Genomic DNA, 21,288 nt, shown 5'->3' with positions numbered 1-21,288 from the left:
ATATTCATGTCATCTGATTAAACATACTGGGTGTCATGGTGATGTAGTAGTTGTCACTGTCACCTCACAGCAAGAAGGTTCCATGTTCAAACCTCATGGCTGATGAGAGCCTTTCTGTGTGGAGTTTGCATGTTCTCCCCGTGTCTCCCTGTGGTTCCTCCGGGTGCTCCATTTTCCCCCACAGTCCAAAGACATACAGGTTGGGTAAAATACTCAGCCACTGGGGTTGTACAAGACAGTGCATACTTAGTGCCAGTCCCAAGCCTGGATAGATTGGGGAGGGTTGCGTCAGGAAGGGCATCTGGTGTAAAACCTACACCAAATCAAATATGCGGAAAAAGATCCACTGTGGTGACCCGTAATGGAAGCAGCCAAAAGAAGAAGAAGATCTGATTAAGCAGACTCATAATATACATTAAAAACAAAACAGATACAAGAATAGTTAAACATACAGGCTGTATTTGCTTCTTTGGAGAGTTCATGACATACAGGAGACCACATAACATGTACAAAAAAACTAGTGGTCAAAGACAAGTGTCTGGTTGTGTGTGTGTGTGTGTGTGTGTGTGTGTGTGTGTGTGTGTGTGTACTTGCTGCATACTGATGACTGAAACATGCTTTTAGCCAAAAGAGTGAGGACATTTTTGTGAAGTGAGGACATTTTATCTGGTTCTCATTTTTTCAAAGGGCTGTTTGAGGGTTCAGGTTAGAATGAGGATTAGGTTAGGGTTCAGGTAATGGGTGGGGTTAGGGTAAGGGGTGGGGTTAGGGATTTAGTTGTGATGGTTAAGGTTAGGGTAAGGAGCTGGAGAATGTATTATGTTAATGAGTCCCCACATAGATAGAAGGACAAGAATGTGTGAGTGTCTTGAAAATAGTCATGAACTCGGTCTCTCAGCCTGTTTTTCTCTTGGTTTGGAAACGGGGTGTAGTATACAGTACAAATATTATGCTGTTACGAAACTCATCTCATCTCATTATCTGTAGCCGCTTTATCCTGTTCTACAGGGTCGCAGGCAAGCTGGAGCCTATCCCAGCTGACTACGGGCGAAAGGCGGGGTACACCCTGGACAAGTCGCCAGGTCATCACAGGGCTGACACATAGACACAGACAACCATTCACACTCACATTCACACCTACGCTCAATTTAGAGTCACCAGTTAACCTAACCTGCATGTCTTTGGACTGTGGGGGAAACCGGAGCACCCGGAGGAAACCCACGCGGACACGGGGAGAACATGCAAACTCCACACAGAAAGGCCCTCGCCGGCCACAGGGCTCGAACCCAGACCTTCTTGCTGTGAGGCGACAGCGCTAACCACTACACCACCATGCCGCCTGTTACGAAACTAAAGTTATTAAATTCAGCTTTTCCTCAGACACGCCCAGAAACTGTTCATTAGGAAAGCATTGATGCAAAAAGAAATAAACATACACATAATACACATAAAACTATCCATTAAATCATCCATTAAATCTGCCAAATGCCATAACTGTAAATGTAAATCAGTTTCCTTCAGCACAAATCTATAAATGAGTAGATTTACTCTCAAGTCACATGTCAAGTCAAGTTTATTTGTATAGCACTTTTAACAATAAACATTGTTGCAAAGCAGCTTTACAGAATTTGAACAACTTAAAACATGAGCTAATTTTATCCCTAATCTATCCCCAATGATGAAGCCTGTGGCGACGGTGGCAAGGAAAAACTCCCTCAGACAACATGAGGAAGAAACCTCGAGAGGAACCAGACTCAAAAGGGAACCCATCCGCACCTGGGTGACAACGGACAGCATGACTATAACATTAACAGTTTTAACATGAAGTCACTTTCGTTGATGTTATCACTCTTCATTGATGGAAACTTGAGTGCAAAACTGTTCATGACAACTGCAGTCCTAAAGTTAGCAAGTCAACCGTAGTCGTCAGCCATAAAAGCATTACTGTAAGAGTCCAGAGCGTCCTCCAGGTGTGACTTTCAACTGTCCACATGGGGCCGTCCTCCACAGGAGCGATGTGATGAGACTCCAACCAGACACAGGGCACCAGGATGGATCAGGCAGGTCCGAGGAGCAGAAGAGGTTCAGCATCTCAATCTCAGGATTGACATGTAACTCAGAGGGACAGATTTGGGGGGGGGAGGGAGAAAACACAGGTTGTTAGGTATGCCCAATGTCACCTGAATAAGTATGAACAGTATACATATTGCACTGAGTGCAAGCAGGGACTCCGGCAACTAACTATGACAGCTTTGGCTGGGCCCAGGACAAAATAATCTGAGTGCCCCCCCAAATAATCTGAGTGCCCCCCCCACACACACACATACGCGCGCACGCACATCGCCACACAGCAACCACTCACACCCAACCCCTCTTTTCACAGTCTCCATTCACTCCAACCCTTAAATAACAGGTATTCCAAGCCCATTATAACAGTCAACCATTTTATTTCAACATATTTACAGTTTGAACATTTCCTTAGTCTGCAACTATTCAGGTGCGAAATGCAATGCGCCGGACTTTTGCTGTGGCAAAGTCGTCAATAAGGTCATTGAAGTCCAGCTTCTTTGCAAGTTCACGCTCTATAGGGAGCATAGCCAGCCCATTGAGCCTCTCCTGTGACATGTTTGAGCGCAGGTAGTTGATAAACCAAAATGACTGTTTACGGGATGGAACTGGGCCTCAATGAGAACGGAGTTATGGCTTTCCCCAAATCTGAACATAGAAGCATCACCTCTAGTGATGTGTACAGTGAGTTTTTCAGTGTATTTTTTTGTCTTGTTTTTCATAAACGTCCTTTCCGTACTCGATTTAGAATGTTACAAAAAAAAATTGACACCCTCCCAACCACGTAACATTAGCCTATCTGACCTGGGGGCTGACATGTTTATTACGAATAAACCAAAAGGATTACAACGTTCCCTGGATATAGAACTGGACCGAGAAGATTTCAAAATCTTAACGTGTAAGCAACAACAATAAAACAGAGGTTGTTTTATTCATTTAGGGCTTATTAGGCTACTTTCATTAATTGCGCTTTTCATACAGGCCTATCATTTTTCACTTGAGCAAGGGAATTGTTTGAAGAGTATCCAGTCTAAGCAAAAGTTTAATGTTTTGCAACAGACTAACCTCAAAACACCCCATTTATAGCCCATTTGTTACATTAAACTCTATCTAGCTGGCAATTTCACATGCCGTCGTATCTACACGGGATGATTTCCAACAAAATAAGGTTTAATTAACAAGAGGCAGCGTTCCACGGGCTTTCAGCTAACCGGAGTCCAGCTCAGCGCAGCTCAGCAAGCGTGCCTAAAACATTTGGATATGATTGCGGGCCAATGTGCTATTCTTTGCTTCATTGAGATATATGCAACACAGTGTTATTAAACCAATATGTTTATGAAATAATTCAATGCCCTGTGCATTTCAGTGTTCACTCAGTGTACCCTGCTATCCCCTACTTTATAATTATGAATGGCGCGTCGCACGTGCTGGGGTTACATTACGGGGCTGGAAAAAAGTTATCTGTGTCTTACCTGGCTCAGCTGCCCCACTGCATCATCTGAATCTTTTCTAAAATATCTATGCAGTGAGCCCCTGAGGCTCTTGGCTTCTTCATCTCTTTTTCTCTTTTCTTTTCTTTGCTCCTGACTTGTGCATGTTGGCAAACGGGCTCGCACGCTTATTGTCGAAGCGTTATGATGGAATAGTGCCGTGTTATTTGGCGCCTTAATCAAAGACCAAACCATTTCTGCATTAGGGGTGGTAGGTGGGTTTTTGAATCTATTTTCGAAGACAATAAAGGCAAAAGAACCAGAAATCATTCATTGAATGCAAATATAGCACATTTTTCTTCCCCAAATCAACACATTTTGAAATGAAACAGAATGATTAATGGCATCTTCATGAGGGACCAGTTCTGGGCCCCCCCTCATGCCTGGGCCCGGGACAAAATACCCAGTTGTCCCCCCCTGTCGACGGCCCTGATGACAGCATAACTAAAAGGGGAGAGCCAGAAGGTAACACAGTCATGAGGGGCCCCAGGACATAAAGCAGCAGCCACTACACCGTCAACAAACTCGAGTGAACAAGCGAGTGGGGACTGACAGCATCCATACATCTCAGTTTACCAAAACACTCTGTCTGAGGATCCTCCAGATCTACTCCTTTACCTCATAAACACCATTAACACAAGGCTTGACTAAACAGACATGTTTTCAGCCGAGACTTAAACGCTGAGACTGTGTCATCTTATGTCATTGTTTCTGCCTGGCTGAATTATCCACCTGAGAGTGATGACAAAACTAATTATTCAATATTAAAGAGATGCACATTCAAAACAGCTGGCTTAAATTAATTAAATATAACACACACAAGACTTTAGACTGTATTTAAGCCTTTATTTGATCTGTTTTAATAAAAACTATTTAAGAGCTTAATTTTCTTTCTTTTTTTTAGTTTTTAGTACACAACCTGAACACTTTTTTTTTTCTTTTCCTTCTTGTGCTCAGGTTCCATGTCCTGTCTATGATTATGAGGAGATTAAAGACAGCTGGTGTCTTTCTAACGATCTTTACTCCACGGCTCAGCTCCCCTCGAACCCCACTGAGATTTACTCCAACACGGGATTACCCACAGCTTCCTCTGATTATACACAAACCCTTTATTCTACAGTCCAACACCCATCCGATTCTGCTGATCAGGGCGACTACTCCACAGCTAACTTACCCACAACTCTCTCTGACTCATCAGTCAGCGCTGCTCCACCATCGGCTGCGAAACCTCCTGAAAGTCCAACGTACACAACTATGAGATTTGACACCAGTTCTGTTGGTGCAGCTCCAGCGGTGATCTACAAAAACGAGAACAGCTCATGTATATATTCCACTGTTGACAAGAATAAAGGTGACTAGTTAGCCTACATCGGAATGCTAATCATTCTGAGATACTATTTACAATTTTTAGTCTCCATTAGATCACTTTACACCACAGTGCTGTTTAGTTCTCAAATCTGATTATTCACAAGGTGTTGATTATTATTATTATTATTATTATTTTTTTTTTTTTTCTAGAACAGCAGTCCTGACAATAGTGTAACAGATTAAAAGTATGTTGTTTGGTATTTAAATATATTTAAAATTTTTAAATTATTGGCAAATTGTTGTGGGATGTTAGCAACAACAATATAATCCCCGGGACATTCTGTGACGTAAAAATAATCAATGTTAGGATGGTAACAGTAACTTTACTTCATCACACCACCATGATACTCAACTCAGTAGTTTAGTATAACAGCACCACACACACACACACACACACTTTTTATTTGGATCTGTTAGAAAATCTTCCTATTTAAGTACTGTATTTAAGGTGGAGCATTATATCCGTAATTTCACTAGTTTTAAACTGTTTATAAAATCTGGGTTTAAAATGTTAATTAATTTATTTCTCCTTAAAGTTTCTGTAGTTTTTCATTGTAAAATATGTGGCATGTTTTCTCTTCCTCTTGAACTTCATGTATATCTGTGTGTATAAGGCCTGTAGTACTCGAGTCAGACTCGTGCCCTAATTTTAAGGACTCAGACTCAGACTCGTTCATTAACTGCATTCAGACTTGTAAATTAGAGACGAGGACTCAGATTTTCTCTTTATTTTTTGTAACATGCCATAATCATTTGGCATAAGATGTTTATATTTATATCTACTTTAACTTTATACTAATTTCATGCAAGAGAATGCACATTCACCTGTTCATACATGATGTTAAGGAACAAACTAACGTTAACGGCGCTAAAATGCCTGGAGAGACGCCGCTAGGATTGTCCGCTTTGCTTATACAGACTTCTCGTGTAGTGGGAAAAAATACACTGCTATGTTTTCCATATGTAGAAGAACTATCGAGGAGACGACGGGAACAACCTCGAACCTCAATCGTCATTTGCTGAGACTCCATCCAGAGAAGGAAGTGACACGCTATGTTCATTGCTCTGTTGATAGTGGGCGGGGCTTGCTGAGCGATGAACTAGCTAGTGTTAACCCTCTCTAATGTTATTTGCCCTAGCGATAGTGAGCGGGGCTTGCTAACCGATGAACAAGCTTTTTATCTGTAGCCTGTTAACTAAAATGGGACAGTGGAGCAGGAACGTTAGTCCAACACAGTAGCAGAGACGCTTTCACATAAAGGCAGCGACAGACACCGTCACATGGTGCGGTTGGAGTTTTGTTCTCGACTCGGACTTGAAATTTTCTTTACTGACTTGGACTTGAACACTGGGGACTCAAGACTGGACTCGGACTCAAGGTTTAGTGACTCGACTACAACACTGGTGTGTATGGCTTCTTTTAGTTCATTGAGCAAAATTTTGTGTGAACGGTAGGTCAAATATTATAAATCAGGATATTTTGGAAGTGGAAAAATGCAATTTATGAGATTTGTTATCTACATTTGTTGCAACTGAACCACCAATAAATCTGTGCTGTATTAGATATAATTTAGGAAATGTCCAAACGCTTCTAAGCATTTTATTTTGCTTTGTATCACAAACAATAAAGTAAGATTTACTATTTTAATATAATATCAGCTTTGATAAAGGGTGTGATTCCTTTTATTATATTATGAAGCTGTGGGTGCAATCATGAAAAAAAAAATACAACATTTTGAACAATTATGAAGAAAACGGTCCAGCTTTGGGGAGTTTCTAAAAATGAACTTGCTGTGGTTCATGTCACTTTGCTGACAGGCTGTCTTCACTCAGAGACCAGTGGAAAGTAATCAAAAGCACAACCTGATTTAATGGCTAAATTCACGCAACATGTGTGCAGTGGTTAACACTGTCTCCTCACTGCAAGAAGGGTCTGGGTTCAAACCTTACAGCTGACCGATGCCTTTCTGTGTGGAGTTTGCATGTTCTCCGGGTGCTCCAGTTTCCTCCCACAGTCCAAACACATGTGGATTTGGTCTAAGTTGCCAGTCGGTGTGAATCTCATCTCATCTCATTATCTCTAGCCACCTTACCCTGTTCTACAGGGTCACAGGCAAGCTGGATCCTATCCCAGCTGACTACGGGCGAAAGGCGGGGTACACCCTGGACAAGTCGCCAGGTCATCACAGGGCTGACACATAGACACAGACAACCATTCACACTCACATTCACACCAACGGTCAATTTAGAGTCACCAGTTAACCTAACCTGCATGTCTTTGGACTGTGGGGGAAACCGGAGCACCCGGAGCACCCGGAGGAAACCCACGCAGACACGGGGAGAACATGCAAACTCCACACAGAAAGGCCCTCGCCGGCCACGGGGCTCGAACCCAGGACCTTCTTGCTGTGAGGCGACAGCGCTAACCACTACACCACCGTGCCGCCCCTGACAAGAAGTTGTTAATCAAAATTATCACATGATAACACAACTTCTCACTAATATTCCAGGTAATCCTGGAGTAGACAGTATGTAGTCCATATAAAACTATATTTTCAATGCAGAACACTAATATTAAAACCTAGTCCACTTGCTAAGCAGGAAAATATTTGATACGCTCTCTAACTCGCCAAGCGTTGCAAAAACAAAGCTTTGCATTGATTACATTGCAGGACACGTCACTTTAATGTCAGAAATATGCAAGCATTTTTTCAAGGAGTTCACATTTTTCAGTCCCTCCAAGCACATTTCACATCTTCACTTCCTGAGTTCACAGTTTGTTTCTCAAGCCAGCTCAAAAGTGGAAGTGGACATGACGATGTCGCTCTATTTACACCACACATGAAGACACGGCACAGAGACGGAGACGGTGAGGGACTGTAAGATAACTGACGGAACATTTTTATTACTATTTTCTGAAGTGGAGTTTCTGAGATTGGAAAATGAAGATCCTACTTATCTTCTGCCTGGTTTTAGGTAAGGACATGGTCTTCAAAATAATCATCAGTATCAGCATTCGGTGTCAGTTTCATATTAAAGCTTTGCATTGATTTAAATTAAGCACAGAACCTTTATAGATCAAGCCCAGTTTTCAAAGTAGTGTAGGTTCTTAGGGATGCTCGGAGTTCAGGTAGCACTTCCTGTACTGCATTAGACACTACACCTTAGTGAAGACACCTTAGGATTGCTTTTCATCCATGAGAGGATAAATACCTGATACTCCCTATTAGTCAGACAGAACTGAAGAAGCCTTTCGGATGAGAGGTGAAACGTCTTCAGGAATTTCCAAGCAAGTCCAGTTGCTCTCTTTTACCACCCACAGAGATAGGTGTTGTCACAGACCTCCTCTATTGATGGATGTTTTTTTTTCCCAGTTTCATGTTCACTCCTCTTTCAAACCATCTGTCCTCCCTGTCTAAAATGTGTACATTGCTGTCCTCAAAGGAATGTGCCTTCTCCTTTAGGTGTAAATAGACAGCAGAGTCTTGGCCTGAAGAGGTTAAACACCTGGGTACTCACACTAGCTGGTCAGACTAGCCCAGTTTAGTCAGACAAGCTGATGATGTGAACTGATGAAGCCTGTTGGATGAGAGGTGAAACGTCTTCAAAGACTTAAAACCAAGTCCAGTTGCATTCGATTTAATTTCCTTGAGATAACTATAACCTGGATTAATGAGAATATTCACAGAAAATACTCAAATAGTTTGTGGCATTCAAGCGATCATTAATTGGTATTAATGGCCCAAAGTGTTCCAAGAAAACATTCCAATACCATTACGCCACCTCCAACAGCCTGGAATGTTGACTCAAGGCAGGTTGGATCCATGAGTTCATGCTCTCAGTGCCAAATTCTGACACTACTATCTGTGCTTCTCGGCAGAAATTGAGATGCTTCAGCCCAGATTACTTTTTTTTTTTTCAATCTTCTACTGTCCAGTTTTGGTGAGTCTGAGCCCATTGTGGACTCAGCTTTCTGTTCTTGGCTGAGAGAAGTGGAACCCAATGTTGTCTTCTGCTGTTGTAGCTCATCCGCCTCAACGATTAACAAGTTGTGCACATTGTGATGCTTTTCTGCTCACCACAATTGTACAGAATAGTTATCTGAGTGGCGGCACGGTGGTGTAGTGGTTAGCGCTGTCGCCTCACAGCAAGAAGGTCCTGGGTTCGAGCCCCGTGGCCGGCGAGGGCCTTTCTGTGCGGAGTTTGCATGTTCTCCCCGTGGCCGCGTGGGTTTCCTCCGGGTGCTCCGGTTTCCCCCACAGTCCAAAGACATGCAGGTTAGGTTAACTGGTGACTCTAAATTGAGCGTAGGTGTGAATGTGAGTGTGAATGGTTGTCTGTGTCTATGTGTCAGCCCTGTGATGACCTGGCGACTTGTCCAGGGTGAACCCCGCCTTTCGCCCGTAGTCAGCTGGGATAGGCTCCAGCTCGCCTGCGACCCTGTAGAACAGGATAAAGCGACTAGAGATAATGAGATGAGATAAGGTTATCTGAGTTCCTGTAGCCTTTCTGTCATCTCTGGCCATTCTCTATTGACCGCTCATGGTCAAAATCACTGATATCGCATTTTCCCCCATTCTGGTGGTTGATGTGAACATTATCTGCATATTCCCATATTCTGTATCTGCATGATTTTATGCACTGCACTGCTGCCACATGACTGGCTGATAAGATAATTGTATAAACGAGCAGGTGTACAGATGTTCCTGAGTGTACACGTATACATAAACAAAACTCATTGTGACTTTTATTGAGGAAATCCAAAAATCATAATTAAAGTCTGTAGCATGAGTCAGAACATACAGTCTGCAGGCAAAAATAAGCAGGGATAATCTGTAACAGAAAACTGAAAACAAGAGCAAGAGTCAAGACCAGAAAACAGGAAACATGGAAACTTGCAGATAGAGGCTTAGTATGTGCTAAGAGAGGTTGACATTTGAATGACACATGACAGCTGAAGTGGGAATTTCCAGCATGTCTTGCTGTTAACTTTTGAAATTCATTTAAATACAAATGACCTCTTTTGAGTGACCAATGATGTAAAAAAGTCACTATTTGAAAGATCTGACTCATCTTTCACTTTTCTAGATGTTGCACAATCAAGGAGCAGTACACTTTTTTCCTCTCTCTCTCTCTCTCTCTCTCTCCCCGTGTCCGCTGTTTGCACTGTTATTGGAGATGCTTTAATCTCATTGTACATGTGTATAGTGACAATAAAGGTATTCTATTCGATTCTATTCTATTCTACTCACCGCTCCGTTGATCTCCATAGAATTATTTTTGGACCTAGTGGTCAAAAATGGGAACTACAACAACAAGCACTAATCAGGGTTCCTAACAGTGTTGTAGTCTAGTCACTGAACCTCAAGTCCGAGTCCCTAGTGTTCAAGTCTGAGTCAAGTCCAAGTCATTAAAGAAAATTTCAAGTTGAGTCGAGTCCACTGTTGATCCAAGTCGAGTCTGAGAACAAGACTCCAACTGAACCATTTGATGGTGGCTGTTGCTGCCTTTATGTGAAAGCGTCTCTGCTACTGTGTTGGACTAACGTTCCTGCTCCACTGCCACATTTTAGTTAATTGGCTACAGATAAAAAGCTTGTTTATCGCTCAGCAAACCTCACTATCACCAGAGCAATGAACATAGCATGTCACTTCCTTCTCTGGGTGGAGTCTTACCAAATGACGGTGAAAGTTCAAGGTTGTCCCCATCGTCTCCTCGATAGTTCTTCTACATATGGAACACACAGCAGTGCCTTTTTTTCCCACTGCATGAGAAGTCTGTATAAGCAAAGCGAACAATCCTAGGGGCATGTCTCCAGGCATTTTAGCGCCATTAACTTTCCTGAACATGACATATGAACAGGTGAATGTGCATTCTTTTGCACAAAATTAGCATAAAATTAATGTAGATATAAATATAAATAGGGTGGCACGGTGGTGTAGTGGTTAGCACTGTCGCCTCACAGCAAGAAGGTCTGGGTTCGAGCCCCGTGGCCGGCGAGGGCCTTTCTGTGTGGAGTTTGCATGTTCTCCCCGTGTCCGTGTGGGTTTACTCCGGGTGCTCCGGTTTCCCCCACAGTCCAAAGACATGCAGGTTAGGTTAACTGGTGACTCTAAATTGAGCGTAGGTGTGAATGTGAGTGTGAATGGTTGTCTGTGTCTATGTGTCAGCCCTGTGATGACCTGGTGACTTGTCCAGGGTGTACCCCGCCTTTCACCCGGAGTCAGCTGGGATAGGCTCCAGCTTGCCTGCGACCCTGTAGAACAGGATAAAGTGGCTAGAGATGATGAGATGAGATAAATATCTTATGTCAAATTATTATGGCATGTTACAAAAAATAAAGAAAAAATCCGAGTCCTCATCTCCAATTTACATGTCCGAATGCAGTTAATGCATGAGTCTGAGTCATCAGTGCTCAATTCCAGGTCAAATCACGAGTCCGACTCGAGTACTACAAGCCTGGTTCCTACACAGTATGGAATTTGATTTTAGTAATTTCCAAGTCTGGATAAGTACCGGTATCAAAGTCAAAGTCACTCCTGTGCCAGGATCTGGTCTTCTCAGGCAGCCTCCCATCCCACTACTAACCAGGCCTTTAAGGTGCATAGGGTGGCGCCGACCTCCGCTTCTATAGCCCTCAGCCTCTCACCTATGGTTACAGTGGAGGGCGGGTCCTCTGGTAACCACTAGACTTTGACTCACCACTCAGATCTGTATTGCAGTGCCTCATCAGGCAGCAGTAGGTACCATTTTTATGATGGTCTTTGGTATGACCGGACCACAACTAGAACTCACTATCTCCCGATCAAGAAGCAGACATGCTAATCACCAGGCCAGCTCGCGGTGCTCTGGATAAGTATGCAAAAAGGAAAATACATTATGGAAAATTATTTCCATTTCCAGACTATTGTCCCTACTCTCTTTTCTAAAATATAAAATTAAGGCAAAATATTCAAATCAGGCGGCACGGTGGTGTAGTGGTTAGCGCTGTCGCCTCACAGCAAGAAGGTCCTGGGTTCGAGCCCCAGGGCCGGCGAGGGTCTTTCTGTGTGGAGTTTGCATGTTCTCCCCGTGTCCGCGTGGGTTTCCTCCGGGTGCTCCGGTTTCCCCCACAGTCCAAAGACATGCAGGTTAGGTTAACTGGTGACTCTAAATTGAGCGTAGGTGTGAATGTGAGTGTGAATGGTTGTCTGTGTCTATGTGTCAGCCCTGTGATGACCTGGCGACTTGTCCAGGGTGTACCCCGCCTTTCGCCCGTAGTCAGCTGGGATAGGCTCCAGCTCGCCTGCGACCCTGTAGAACAGGATAAAGCGGCTAGAGATAATGAGATGAGATGAGATGAGATATTCAAATCAGTGAGAGTTTGATGTTGTTGAATTGAAGCAAGGCGTGACATGCACGTGATATGTCTGAGGTGATTTCTGTGGCATCTTCCATCAGTGAACTGTCTGACATTAGCATGCTGAGCTACAACGTACCTCTGCAGAACTAAAAAAAAAAATCAGCCCAAATGCACATTGCAACAGTATACATGTAAAAATGGGTAATGGTACATTTTTGGAGAGCTGGCAAGTTTAGCCGGTGTTGTGGGGCGGCCCCCAAGTGTGAACGATGGCAAATATCGTGTGCGTGTGGGTTTGTGTATCTGCATGACAGTGCATTTGTCTGTTGTGTGTGGGTGTGTATGTGTTTGAACAGATGTGTGTGAGAACATAGTTGGCCTTACTTATTTGTGTGTGGCACTCACACAGGACTTCTCAACCTGATATCTGTCTTGCTACCATGTTCATCTCATCTCATCTCATCTCATTATCTGTAGCCGCTTTATCCTGTTCTACAGGGTCGCAGGCAAGCTGGAGCCTATCCCAGCTGACTACGGGCGAAAGGCAGGGTACACCCTGGACAAGTCGCCAGGTCATCACAGGGCTGACACATAGACACAGACAACCATTCACACTCACATTCACACCTAGGGTCAATTTAGAGTCACCAGTTAACCTAACCTGCATGTCTTTGGACTGTGGGGGAAACCGGAGCACCCGGAGGAAACCCACGCGGACACGGGGAGAACATGCGAACTCCACACAGAAAGGCCCTCGCCGGCCACGGGGCTCGAACCCAGACCTTCTTGCTGTGAGGCGACAGCGCTAACCACTACACCACCGTGCCACCCGGCTACCATGTTTTAACTTCATATTTGAGTGTGTGTGTGTATAGACGTCTCCGTCACTCAAGCAGCCTGTGCAGCAGGATGCACCTTGTTTCCTCTGTGTTTCCGTTGCTTAGCGTGTGTGTGTGTGTGGTTACATGTATTTGAGTGATGACGTGTATGTGCTTATGACAGAATGAGAGACATAAAAAGACACAGTGGGAGTGTTCTAAACCTTTTGTGACCAATAATTTTACATTTTATTCTTAGTTCTATGTTATGATTGTTGATTATTATTTTACTTTATTTATAGTTCTTGGTGGAACAGTGTGTTAAACAGTTCTGATAGTAGGCAGCTTTACTCCAGCTAATATTCAGTGATGCAAAGTCAGTGCACTTCTGTTCCCTTTTCTTTCATATTACAAATCATTTAGCAGATGCTGTTATCCAGAGCGGCATACAACATACCCAGAGTAGCCCGGAGAGCAGTTTGGGGTTAGGTGCCTTGCTCAAGGGCACTTCACCCATCCCTTGACCAGCAGGGAACCAAACTGGCAACCTTTTGGTCCTAAAGCTGCTTAGGCCATGGCTTCCCCTTTTAATCAGTTGTGAATCAACATCCGTCCTGTTACTGTAATGGGTCAAAGGGATTAGTTTATTTTTTTTAAATGTACACGGCGGAAACAGAATAACACCGCGTTGTTTTAGCATTGCAGCTTGAATAAAATGCTGTGCATTGAACTTATTTGCATTTGGGTCGCATTGATTTGTATGAGCTACAGGACCATGCTACAGGGAGCCATGAGACATTTTTGGCCCTATGAACGAATATAATATCACCAATTAATTAGTTGTTTCTGGCAAATATTTGGCAACATACTAGCTCACATAGTCACAGCTAGCAGTTATTGCCCATCACTGAGGAGACATAGACTCGGCCCCAGCGGAAGTCTCCGGTGAGGAGCGCTGATTGCAAGGTCCCATACAATCGAAACTCTCAGGCCAGTGGGGGAGGGGATTCCCCACCAAGGCTGAGCGCAGTGTGTTAGCATGAGCATGTAGCCTATGGGAAATGAATAGTGTGTTGGATTAGCACTAATCTCAGGTTTTGGAAAATCGGAAATGTTGTCTTGGGCCCCTCTCGGGTTACACCAATCCATGTGCAAAGTAGGTTATGGAGTCTCTGTGTCCAGCCATGCCAATTTGTACAGGTGAACAGACAGAGAGACAGACAGCCTTCCTTTAGTAACATACATATTAACAGTTGGATTTAAAATAATTCATTTACATAATAAACAGCTAATGATTTGCACTCTGGCATCTCATTATCTCTAGCCGCATTATCCTGTTCTACAGGGTCGCGGGCAAGCCGGAGCCTATCCCAGCTGACTACGGGCGAAAGGCGGGGTACACCCTGGACAAGTCGCCAGGTCATCACAGGGCTGACACATAGACACAGACAACCATTCACACTCACATTCACACCTACGCTCAATTTAGAGTCACCAGTTAACCTAACCTGCATGTCTTTGGACTGTGGGGGAAACCGGAGCACCCGGAGGAAACCCACGCGGACACGGGGAGAACATGCAAACTCCACACAGAAAGGCCCTCGGCAGCCACAGGGCTCGAACCCAGACCATCTTGCTGTGAGGCGACAGCGCTAACCACTACACCACCGTGCTGCCATCAGAAATACTGTGATTATGAAACACTTGTTTCCCTGTGCAAAGGCTGAGTAAAAGAAAAAAAGCTGCCTGAACATTTCAGTGCCAGCATCTCTTTTGGCTAGCTTCAGGTCTTTTCTGTGGTTTTTAGCTCATTTGGCTGCAGGTGAGGCCAGATTAGTTTATGTGATCACGTGTCATCTGTTGTCTGTCTGTCCACAATTTACAAAAATCGCGACTCCTCCTACAGGATCGATCAGATTTCGATCAAACTCACATACAGTGTTCCCCAGGTGGGTATGCATAAAAGTTGTTAAGATGGTGGCGCCACATGTCATATTTACGATTTTATGGGCATCTTGGCCGATATGAGCTCCAACCTCACTGAGGCTATTTTTTTTAGATGGAAATGTTGCTTAAAACTGTTAACATTGGTGAATGAATTTCCTCAAACACAGTTAAAAAACGTACATCTAAAAAAATAAAAATCACTCAGCAGGCTGCTACTCTATATGCTGGATGACTGCATGTTGTCGATTCCCAGTTGCCTATTACTGGATTTCTAGATAGTAGTCTTTCACATGGGTATGATAGACTCAAGACTTAATTGTATTCAAGGCTATGCCATTGTTCATGTTCTGCCACACCAAAATCTGTGGTCATGAGCTGCTGCTGCTTTTGAGCCCCTTATATACTTGATATGGATTAGTCTCTACCACTATTATACATTTTTTATATTTTTAGATCTTATAGTTCTAAATTTCATTTTTATTCCTAGGTTGGTTTTGCATGCATGTATTTCATTCACAAATGTATTATTTATTTTCATATATAATTATATTTTTTGTATTTTTATCCATGTATTTATATGTTTACTATTTATTGAATGCACTCGTTTCGGTGGGGTTAGTCATCCGTGGACCGTTGGGGTGGGTCGGGGGGGATCATGGATGCATGGGTCCCTTGTTAAGGGTCCCTTGCTATCCATGGCCCCTTTGTCCTCGCCCTTCGGGCTTGCAGATTGCTGAATTAATTGAAATGAGTGTTTATATTGTATTTATTTTGTATTTATATACAACCCTGATTCCAAAAAAGTTGGGGCAAAGTACAAATTGTAAATAAAAACAGAATGCAATAATTTACAAATCCCAAAAACTGGTATTGTATTCACAATAGAACATAGACAACATAGGAAATGTTGAAAGTGAGACATTTTGAAATTTCATGCCAAATATTGGCTCATTTGAAATTTCATGACAGCAACACATCTCAAAAAAGTTGGGACAGGGGCAATAAGAGGCTGGAAAAGTTAAAGGTACAAAAAAGGAACAGCTGGAGGACCAAATTGCAACTCATTAGGTCAATTGGCAATAGGCCATTAACATGACTGGGTATAAAAAGAGCATCTTGGAGTGGCAGCGGCTCTCAGAAGTAAAGATGGGAAGAGGATCACCAATCCCCCTAATTCTGCGCCGACAAATAGTGGAGCAATATCAGAAAGGAGTTCGACAGTGTAAAATTGCAAAGAGTTTGAACATATCATCATCTACAGTGCATAATATCATCAAAAGATTCAGAGAATCTGGAAGAATCTCTGTGCGTAAGGGTCAAGGCCGGAAAACCATACTGGGTGCCCGTGATCTTCGGGCCCTTAGACGGCACTGCATCACATACAGGCATGCTTCTGTATTGGAAATCACAAAATGGGCTCAGGAATATTACCAGAGAACATTATCTGTGAACACAATTCACCGTGCCATCCGCCGTCGCCAGCTAAAACTCTATAGTTCAAAGAAGAAGCCGTATCTAAACATGATCCAGAAGTGCAGACGTCTTCTCTGGGCCAAGGCTCATTTAAAATGGACTGTGGCAAAGTGGAAAACTGTTCTGTGGTCAGACGAATCAAAATGTGAAGTTCTTTATGGAAATCAGGGACGCCGTGTCATTCGGACTAAAGAGGAGAAGGACGACCCGAGTTATCAGCGCTCAGTTCAGAAGCCTGCATCTCTGATGGTATGGGGTTGCATTAGTGCGTGTGGCATGGGCAGCTTACACATCTGGAAAGACACCATCAATGCTGAAAGGTATATCCAGGTTCTAGAGCAACATATGCTCCCATCCAGACGACGTCTCTTTCAGGGAAGACCTTGCATTTTCCAACATGACAATGCCAAACCACATACTGTATCAATTACAGCATCATGGCTGCGTAGAAGAAGGGTCCGGGTACTGAACTGGCCAGCCTGCAGTCCAGATCTTTCACCCATAGAAAACATTTGGCGCATCATAAAACGGAAGATACGACAAAAAAGACCTAAGACAGTTGAGCAACTAGAATCCTACATTAGACAAGAATGGGTTAACATTCCTATCCCTAAACTTGAGCAACTTGTCTCCTCAGTCCCCAGACGTTTACAGACTGTTGTAAAGAGAAAAGGGGATGTCTCACAGTGGTAAACATGGCCTTGTCCCAACTTTTTTGAGATGTGTTGTTGTCATGAAATTTAAAATCACCTAATTTTTCTCTTTAAATGATACATTTTCTCAGTTTAAACATTTGATATGTCATCTATGTTCTATTCTGAATAAAATATGGAATTTTGAAACTTCCACATCATTGCATTCCATTTTTATTTACAATTTGTACTTTGTCCCAACTTTTTTGGAATTGGGGTTGTATATATGTGTGTGTGTGTGTGTAGGTGTGTGTTTATATATATATATATATATATATATATATATATATATATATATATATATATTTCTTTTAGCTCTCCTAGTATAGTATTTACTGTTTTAGGAGTAATTAAAGATATTATCCTACATTATATTCTCACCAAATATTATTATCATGTTCCTTATGTGCATTAGCATTGGAGGTCATTCACTAAATAAAAAACAAGATCTTAGTGAAGGAAATGGATGATATGTGCAAAAAATTAGTATCTGACAAACATACTCCTGCTATGTGAACTGCTAGTTACCTTGCGAGTTTATTATAATATGCAGAAATAAGATTATTATTGCGTTCACCCTGGCACGGTGGTGTAGTGTTTTGCACTGTTGCCTCACAGTAAGAAGGTTCTGGGTTCGAGCCCCGTGGCCGGCGAGGGCCATTCTGTGTGGAGTTTGCATGTTCTCCCCGTGTCCGCGTGGGTTTCCTCCGGGTGCTCCGGTTTCCCCCACAGTCCAAAGACATGCAGGTTAGGTTAACTGGTGACTCTAAATTGAGCGTAGGTGTAAATGTGAGTGTGAATGGTTGTCTGTGTCTATGTGTCAGCCCTGTGATGACCTGGCGACTTGTCCAGGGTGTACCCTGCCTTTCACCCATAGTCAGCTGGGATAGGCTCCAGCTTGCCTGCAACCTTGCACAGGATAAGTAGTTACAGATAATGGATGGATGGATGAATGGATGCATTCACCCCTTTCACATATCCCACAATCCACTGCATAGTTGGGAACTTCTGGCGGCCATGCCCAGGCTGCTGATAACAGTACAAAAAACAACATTGGGCTATATAATCAGATTTAAATGTTCAAATATTGGATATTCAAATATTATTACATTCCAAGATGGTGGCACAGGTGTTTTAGCTTGTATCTGTCCTACCTGTGTTTGTTTTTTTTACACATCTGCATCCTTGTTTTAAAAGTTTTCTAACTCTAATTACAACACTAGACAGGGACACTCTAACGAGTGCAAACCCCGCCTTTTCCCTATTAAAATACATTGGGCGAAAATTTCGAAGTTCTGCCATGACCTTGACCTTTGACCTTTGACCTCCAAAATTTAATGGTTTCCTTCCTGGGTGATTGGCAACACATGTACAAAATTTGGTCCAAATCGATCCATTGGTTCTTGAGATATCTTGCAGACACACAGACAGACAGACAGACAGACAGACAGACAGACAGACAGATACACACACACACAGACTGACGCAGGTGAAAATAATAACCCCTCCGACTACTGTCGGCGGGGTTAATAACTTGCACTATTAACAAGAAACAACTGACATAGCCAAATTACGTTACAGCAACAAAAGGACAACAGTATGTGGCCAGTCGGATGGCTATATCTGCTGGGCAGCCTGGCACTGTCAGTCCCTGTCATGGAGAGATCAGGACATGGTGATGGTTTGGATACTTCCCTTTGGATTATTTGCCCCTGCACTGTAACTATGTTGTATCCGGACATAACACCATTTTCCCAATGGATTATGGCAGAGTGCGCCGCTGGGTTGTGTGATTGTGAGGGCCTGTATTTACCACAGGCACAGCAGCGGTTTTCGGGGTTGTGTACAACTTGTTCTGGCTCAGCTGTTTGCGGACACTAGCGGAGAACAACTAGAACTGTCTGGATGGTTCTCCTGCTACTGCTATCAGGTAAAGCCTCACTCACAACCCGCTGTACGTGCTGCTATGGGCGGTCTATGGTAAAAAAAAAATTGGCAAAACCATGCTTGAGACTTGCCCAACACTTGCGTGTGTTCAGCGCCATAGGTCGCAGACTGCCCGTGGAGACTTTTGGTCCTGCTCATGCAAATTCTACGGGTCTTGCGACAAATCAAGAACGCATACACTACATACGGGACCCGTACTCCTTTTGTACACCTGAACCAAGTCAGCAGCGTGGCTAGTAGGGGCTTTTGACAGTAAGACACATGAGTGACGTACGGTCATTGTATGAGTGACGTGCCTCAGAAGTACCACACAAGTATTCCACACTTGCTATTTGTGCAGCCCGCAAGACAGAAATACATCTCACTTTCTACCCCTATGTGTGGCATGCACGCAGCACAAGCAACCTGCACGCAGTATGCACGCGATCCACACATGACACGAGGGGCAACACTCTGGGTGTGTATATGGGGCAAAAAAGTATTTAGTCAGCCACCAATTGTGCAAGTTCTCCCACTTAAAAAGATGAGAGAGGCCTGTAATTTTCATCATAGGTACACTTCAACTATGAGACACAGAATGGGGGGAAAGAATCCAGGAAATCACATTGTAGGATTTTTAATGAATTAATTGGTAAATTCCTCAGTAAAATAAGTATTTGGTCGCCTACAAACAAGCAAGATTTCCGGCTCTCACAGACCTGTAACTTCTTCTTTAAGAGGCTCCTCTGTCCTCCACTCATTACCTGTATTAATGGCACCTGTTTGAACTCGTTATCAGTATAAAAGACACCTGTCCACAACCTGAAACAGTCACACTCCAAACTCCACTATGACCAAGACCAAAGAGCTGTCAAAGGACACCAGAAACAAAATTGTAGACCTGTACCAGGCTGGGAAGACTGAATCTGCAATAGGTAAGCAGCTTGGTGTGAAGAAATCAACTGTGGGAGCAATTATTAGAAAATGGAAGACATACAAGACCACTGATAATCTCCCTCAATCTGGAGCTCCATGCAAGATCTCACCGTGTGGGGTCAAAATGATCACAAGAACGATGAGCAAAAATCCCAGAACCACACAGGGGGACCTAGTGAATGACCTGCAGAGAGCTTGGACCAAAGTAACAAAGGCTACCATCAGTAACACACTACGCCGCCAGGGACTCAAATCCTGCAGTGCCAGACGTGTCCCCCTGCTTAAGCCAGTACATGTCCAGGCCCATCTGAAGTTTGCGAGAGAGCATTTGGATGATCCAGAAGAGGATTGGGGGAATGTCATATGGTCAGATGAAACTAAAATAAAACTTTTTGGTAAAAACTCAACTTGTCGTGTTTGGAGGAGAAAGAATGCTGAGTTGCATCCAAATAACACCATACCTACTGTGAAGCATGGGGGTGGAAACATCATGCTTTGGGGCTGTTCTTCTGCAAAGGGACCAGGACGTGTAAAGGAAGGAATGAATGGGGCCATGTATCGTGAGATTTTGAGTGAAAACCTCCTTCCATCAGCAAGGGCATTGAAGATGAAACGTGGCTGGGTCTTTCAGCATGACAATGATCCCAAACACACCGCCCGGGCAATGAAGGAGTGGCTTCGTAAGAAGCATTTGAAGGTCCTGGAGTGGCCTAGCCAGTCTCCAGATCTCAACCCCATAGAAAATCTTTGGAGGGAGTTGAAAGTCCGTGTTGCCCAGCGACAGCCCCAAAACATCACTGCTCTAGAGGAGATCTGGATGGAGGAATGGGCCAAAATACCAGCAACAGTGTGTGAAAACCTTGTGAAGACTTACAGAAAACGTTTGACCTCTGTCATTGCCAACAAAGGGTATATAACAAAGTATTGAGATGAACTTTTGTTATTGACCAAATACTTATTTTCCACCATAATTTGCAAATAAATTCTTTAAAAATCAGACAATGTGATTTTCTGGATTTTTTTTCTCATGTCTCTCATAGTTGAGGTATACCTATGATGAAAATTACAGGCCTCTCTCATCTTTTTAAGTGGGAGAACTTGCACAATTGGTGACTGACTAAATACTTTTTTGCCCCACTGTATTGGGGAGGAGCCAAGGAACCGATCATATAGTGTGTAGCATTGTAGAAAGGAAGAAGACCACCTCATTTGCTGTTTTTATTTGAGTA

At 43.3% G+C, this 21,288-nt stretch overlaps 2 protein-coding genes across 4 annotated transcripts in view; both read left to right on the top strand.

Moving 5' to 3' along the window:
- The window catches only part of LOC132866463 (CMRF35-like molecule 5), a 31,874-nt gene extending 25,366 nt beyond the window's left edge, over positions 1–6,508 (top strand). For both annotated transcript variants that reach the window (XM_060899248.1, XM_060899247.1), the window contains one exon: positions 4,515–6,508. In XM_060899248.1, the coding sequence (XP_060755231.1) occupies positions 4,515–4,916 (402 nt within the window). In that variant the 3' untranslated portion in view covers positions 4,917–6,508. The remainder of the gene's footprint in view (positions 1–4,514) is intronic.
- A 1,263-nt stretch (positions 6,509–7,771) lies between these two features.
- Positions 7,772–21,288, top strand: part of LOC132866465 (CMRF35-like molecule 3) — a 31,411-nt gene continuing 17,894 nt past the window's right edge. For both annotated transcript variants that reach the window (XM_060899253.1, XM_060899252.1), the window contains exon 1: positions 7,772–7,901. In XM_060899253.1, the coding sequence (XP_060755236.1) occupies positions 7,868–7,901 (34 nt within the window). In that variant the 5' untranslated portion in view covers positions 7,772–7,867. The remainder of the gene's footprint in view (positions 7,902–21,288) is intronic.

Source organism: Neoarius graeffei, chromosome 18 (genome assembly GCF_027579695.1).
Source record: "Neoarius graeffei isolate fNeoGra1 chromosome 18, fNeoGra1.pri, whole genome shotgun sequence".
NCBI lineage: Eukaryota > Metazoa > Chordata > Actinopteri > Siluriformes > Ariidae > Neoarius > Neoarius graeffei.
This window is presented reverse-complemented; position numbering and strand designations above follow the sequence as displayed.